The sequence below is a fragment of the Selaginella moellendorffii genome, unplaced genomic scaffold (assembly GCF_000143415.4).
Source record: "Selaginella moellendorffii unplaced genomic scaffold, v1.0 SELMOscaffold_27, whole genome shotgun sequence".
Lineage (NCBI taxonomy): Eukaryota > Viridiplantae > Streptophyta > Lycopodiopsida > Selaginellales > Selaginellaceae > Selaginella > Selaginella moellendorffii.
This window is the reverse complement of record NW_003314288.1, coordinates 1,221,495-1,227,374: the sequence shown is the minus strand read 5'-3', so window position 1 is coordinate 1,227,374 and position 5,880 is coordinate 1,221,495. Positions and strand designations below refer to the sequence as shown.

At 47.0% G+C, this 5,880-nt stretch overlaps 1 protein-coding gene across 1 annotated transcript; it reads right to left on the bottom strand.

Annotated features, from left to right (window-relative positions):
• Positions 1-2,490: 2,490 nt before the first annotated feature.
• On the bottom strand, positions 2,491-5,574 carry LOC112348167 (pentatricopeptide repeat-containing protein At4g02750-like). The gene is made up of 3 exons (XM_024680264.1): positions 5,132-5,574; positions 3,499-3,652; positions 2,491-3,381 (listed from the first exon to the last, which is right to left on the bottom strand). Exons 1-3 carry the CDS (start codon positions 5,572-5,574, stop codon positions 2,491-2,493), a joined length of 1,488 nt encoding a protein of 495 aa, XP_024536032.1.
• Positions 5,575-5,880: the final 306 nt, after the last annotated feature.

Sequence of the window (5,880 nt, the reverse complement as noted above, 5' to 3'; positions counted from 1 at the left end):
GGATTTTGTAAGAGTGTCTGTTGCACCAAGTGGCTTGGCCGGGGCTCGAACCTCAGGACTTGAAGACGACCCTTCATTCCTCATGATTACACATTACCTCCTTACTTCTGGGATTAACGACGAGATTTTTTATCACTCCCCGCGTGTCCCCGAAAGGTTCGAGTGGGCGGAAATTCCCCCAGGACGTGTGTTCTGGTAGAGACGCATTTATTTTGGCCTGGAATGAAATCAGGTGCAGATAAGTATGTGCACAGTTGTTAGACCGGCCAGGTGGTCACAATGGATTGTCAGAGGCATGAAGGTCTCTACCATAGGTAACCTCAGCGGAAGTGGGATAGCATTTTCTATGAGTTTCATAGTAGGCGCTTCAAAGCAATGATGCTATCTGGGTTGTTGTGGATTGTGTGATGATGTTGGCTCACTTCTTCTTTGTGAAGATGAATGCTAAAGCTTTTGACTTTGCTCAGCTGTTTGTCTCTATGGGCTGCCTAAGGATGTTGTAAGTGATCGGGATCCCATGTTCACTTTGGAGTTTTGGCAAATGGTGTTCCAGAAGCTTGAGACAAAGCTGAGCATGAGCATCCACAGTCAGATGGACAAACAAAACGAGTTAATTAGGTGCTGGAAGACATGCTGAGATCGTTTGTTGGTCATCTGAAGAGGCAAGGTATTTGGGAGAAGTACTTGCCTTTGTTAGAGTTTGCCCATAACTGTGCCTTCCATTCGGCTATTGAGATGGCTCCATTTATGGCAATGTATGGCTTTCAACCTTGGTCCCCTGTTGGTATGAACTTGGCTTCTCTTAAGGTGCACCAGGCAAAGGAGTTGGCTGATGAGCATCATTAGCACAAGCAGTTTCAGGTTGGAGACAAGGTTTTCCTTCAGTTGTCTAAAGCTCAGTGAGCTCTTCAAGGTGGAGGTAGTTCTAAATTGTTGCCACAGTACTGTGGGCCTTGGATTATTCTCAAACGAGTTGGAGTATTGAGTGCATCGATATCTTTTAGTTAGCAGATTATATTGAAGAACTGAAGACTACCTACAGTTAAGTGCATGCAGCAACAGATCATATAAAAAATGAATGCAGAGAATAACAAATTGGGATTTCTAGGATGTTTGTGCGTGTTGTTAGTAATAATAATAATAATCATAAAAACCTGATGTTCAGCCAGTTAGAAGATTGTCTGAAAATTATACATGTACTGATTCTTCAGCTCTTGAGCAACTGGCTCACTTTCTATATAAATCAAAGAGATTTTTTTAACAATAATAATAATAAATAAATAAACATCTAAGCTGCTGCAATTAAGCTGTGACATTGTAAAGTTTAAAAAGGAAAAGAATTAGAAAAAGAACAAACAGAAAACACGAGCTTTTTACTAATATGTGCGAATTGGTCCAGAGCTAAACTCTTGTAAACATCTCTAAACATGCTCATTTAATTAACCACCAATGAACGGCCAAGATATCTTTACCAGCACTCCCCCACTATTTTTCTTTCGAAAATAAAAAAGCAAAGAAGATATTATCAAACACTATTTTTTCAATGTTTGTTTTTTCCTTATTTTCTACTACTAATTAACTTAAAAAATATTTGGAGCTGGAAGAATTGAATCCAACTTAATTTCAGCAAACTGATGAGGATGGACAATAATTATTTTAATTTCTTTTGCACTTCTTAATTTACATTTCTTAATTTGTTTCTACTCTTCTTATACACACTTCTTCGGTGTATTTGGCCCATTATATTTAGCTGAAACACATGTACATGTACACTAGTACACTACGTACTAAGCCTATGATACACAACTCCTCCCGAGGAGCCCCGGCTTGTCGGTGTGTCCAGAAACGCATACTGCTTCTCGAGAGCTGCTTGTTGCTAATTCTCAACGATTTGTGCATCTGCTAGTTGATACACACACACATGCTGTGTAGGGCCCACAAGAGAGTCTTGAGGTTGGGCACCAGAGGCTGGAAGAAGTCGTCACAGGAGAGAGCAAGCAGGTCACCACTCACGACAAGCTCAAAAAATCTGGAAGGAAGACGTTGCCGAGGAACTGGTGAGTATGTCGCAAGAAAAAAATGCTATCGTCACCAGCTTCCACACGTCTTCAACGTGCTCTAGGAGCACAAACCCAAAGTTGGTCATGCCGCAAGCCGCCATCACCTTGCTCCCGGAACATGATGCGGTACTTGCTATCAGCAAAGAGTTTGGGTACTGGCAAGTCTTCATACTAAGGCTTATTATCTGAATCTGGGCGCTCTGTTTGGGGCACCTGTTGGAAGGTTTAGTCAGCATTCCCCAAAAAGAAATTTAACGTGTCATCCTCCTTTTGCATAGTTTTAACTTTTAAATGTTAATTTTTTCTCCGTGAAGTTCAGGTTGACGGCGGTACTTTGACGAGGCATGCTCACTCAGCGGCCCATGTTTCTACTTGACTCACGGAGGGTTTAAAACCAGGGATAACTGCAAGAAAGAGCACTGACATGTTTTCAAAAGTAGTTGTCACAGGAACATCTGCCATCCTGGAACACATGAACCCGACTGGCATCTTTGCAGATGATTAGCCTTTTTTCCAGCTTAGAGATGAGAGCAGTGGCCGCATGGCAATCGTCACAAACTCGGAAATTTTTCACAATTCTGATGGTCTCCTTCTGGTGCGAGTTCACCAGAGCACACCCCAGCGCAAGCTTCTCACTGTGGCCGCACAGGTGATCCTCTTTCTCTTCCTCGGGTATGACTTTTAGAACGTTGATCACATCGCTCGTGTACCCCTCCTCTTTCATTCTCAGCAACAATTGCTTGAGCTTGGCCGCAATCTCGTCGCTCTGTGAGTGACTCCTATCCCCGACAGAAAAAGAATGCACTTTTCCTGAGCTAACATCCGTCCACCAGCTTCTCCCGGGCTCCCTGAAGCTGCCTTCACCTCTCATTCTCTCCACAACAGCGGCCCTTTCACTGAGCATCCCCAGGTTTCCAAATATATTGGCCATCAATGCGTAGGGCGTGCCGCTCTTGGGATCCATCTCCACAAGACGCTCAAATGCGAGTTTGCCGATCGTGTAATTCTTCCACTTCCGGCAGGCTCCGAGCAGGGACGTCCAAACCACTGCATCCGGTTCAAAAGGCATGGCTCTGAGAACTCTCACAGCTTCGTCGAGGAGGTTAGCTCGCCCGAGCATATCGATCAGGCACACATAATGCTCCAGACGTGGCTTGACTCCATACTGCTTGGGCATTTCATCCAGAAGCTGCCTTCCTTTCCCGACCAGACCACCATGACTGCAAGCGTTCAACACCGAGACAAAACTCACATCGTCAGCTTTACAGCCCTCCTCCTGAGTCATGGAATAGAAACGCTCCAAGGCCTCGATCGATCGGCCCTGGAGAGTGTAAGCCTGTATGAGAGAGTTCCAGAGACCCGTGTCGTCCCGAGCACGGCACTCGTCAAACGCTTCCTGAGCAGAATCAACATCGCCACATTTGCCGTAGAAGCTCACCAGGCTGGAGCCCAGAACTGGATTGTTTTTCAGCAGCCCTTTATGCTTCGCCAGCTGGTGAATCTCCCTCCCGAGCTTGATCGCCATCACACTCCCGCAAGCAACAAGGACGCAGGTGTAGGTGCAAGCATCAGCTTGAATGGTGTTATCAGCTCTCAGGGCACAGTAGTACTCCAGAGCAAGTTCAGCTCGCCCGTTCGTGTTGCAGCCCTGGATGATCGCGGTGTAGGACACAACACTCCGAGTTCCCATGGAGTGGAAAATCTTGCGAGCCTCCTCAAGCTCGCCACACTTGCAGTACATGTCTACCAGGCAAGTCGCCATGTACAGACCTAGATGTTTCTTCTCCTTGCTCAGTACTGAATGGACTTCCATCCCGATGCGTAGAGCTCTCTCCCTCTTCTCGCTGGATTCGGTAGCAAGTGTGGAGCAGGCGCTGATCACCGCGACATGTGTCCGATTGTCCGGTTGAATGGTGTTATCAGTTCTCAGGGCAGAGTAGTACTCCAGAGCAAGTTCAGCTTGCCCGTTCGAGCCGCAGCCCTGGATGATCGCGTTGTAGGACACAACACTCCGAGTTCCCATGGAGTGGAAAATCTTGCGAGCCTCCTCAAGCTCGCCACACTTGCAGTACATGTCTACCAGGCAAGTAGCCACGAACAGATCTACCTGTTTCTTCTCCTTGCTCAGCATTGAATGGATCTCCATCCCGATGCGTAGAGCTCTCTCCCTCTTCTCGCTGGATTCGGTAGCAAGTCTGGAGCAGGCGCTGATCACCGCGACATGAGTCCGATCATTGGGTTGAATGGTGGTACAAGCTCTCAGGGCAGAGTAGTACTCCAGAGCAAGTTCAGCTTGCCCGTTCAAGCCGCAGCCGTGGATGATCGCGGTGTAGGACACAACACTCCGAGTTCCCATGGAGTGGAAAATCTTGCGAGCCTCCTCAAGCTTGCCACACTTGCAGTACATGTCTACCAGGCAATTCGCCACGAACAGATCTACCTGTTTCTTCTCCTTGCTCAGCATTGAATGGATCTCCATCCCGACGCGTAGAGCTCTCTTCCTCTTCTCGCTGGATTCGGTAGCAAGTGTGGAGCAGGCGCTGATCACCACGACATGAGTCCGATCGTCGGGTTGAATGGTGTTATCAGCTCTCAGGGCAGAGTAGTACTCCAGAGCAAGTTCAGCTTGCCCGTTCGAGTTGCAGCCGTTGATGATCACGGTGTAGGACACAACACTCCGAGTTCCCATGGAGTGGAAAATCTTGCGAGCCTCCTCAAGCTCGCCACACTTGCAGTACATGTCTACCAGGCAAGTCGCCACGAACAGATCTACCTGTTTCTTCTCTTTGCTGAGAATTGAATGGATCTCCATCCCAATGCGTAGAGCTCTCTCCCTCTTCTCGCTGGATTCGGTAGCAAGTCTGGAGCAGGCGCTGATCACCGCGACATGTGTCCGATCGTTGGGTTGAATGGTGGTACAAGCTCTCAGGGCAGAGTAGTACTCCAGAGCAAGTTCAGCTTGCCCGTTCGAGCCGCAGCCCTGGATGATCGCGTTGTAGGACACAACACTCCGGGTTCCCATGGAGTCGAAAATCTTGCGAGCCTCCTCAAGCTCGCCACACTTGCAGTACATATCGATCAATCCCGTCAACAAGTAGATGTTGCTTTTGTGCTCATCACTCTTGAGCACAGCTTCATGGGCTTGTTTTCCCAAAGAAAGGGATCTGCTCTCAGCTGAGTCTCTCACGCGGTGTACCAGCCTCCCTAAACTCACCCGTTCATCACCAGCTACAGGTGGGGTATGTGGAGATTTGTAGCGGACCGTGGTGGCCTTACCTACAGCTGGGTCAGCGAGCGACTCGAGTTTTGCAGAGACCCAGGTTGGTGTTTCCCTGTTGGCGATCCACAGGCTCTCTCCGGTAGAAACATGTTTGAAATCCGGGTGAGAAGAACTTGTTTTTCTTCTTGAACCTGTTGTCCCACCAGAAAGTGGGATCCCTGAAAAACGATTTCCACTGCATGAGATTGTTGAGAAATGACACACACACCGCACAAACCCTAGCGCCGCACGCATACCCTAGAAATCCCGATTTGTTTCTCTGCTCTTGCATGACTGTGAGTTACCCGAAAATTAAAGTTCAAAATTTATTTGCACAATAACTTAAGCTAAAGTAATGTACTTACCCTTATTTTTTATGGGAAAATTATTAGTATTTTGGATTCGCACAAAAAAAAAAAAGCGAATTTAGAGAATTCCTAAGTAATTTTCAAAAACCCCGACCAAATCTAAGGTGGGGGTCATTTTATTTTAAGGGAAGTTGTTAAAAATTATTCCGGAAATATTCGAGAAGATTCTTAGGTTAGGGTTTGGCGACTTTTC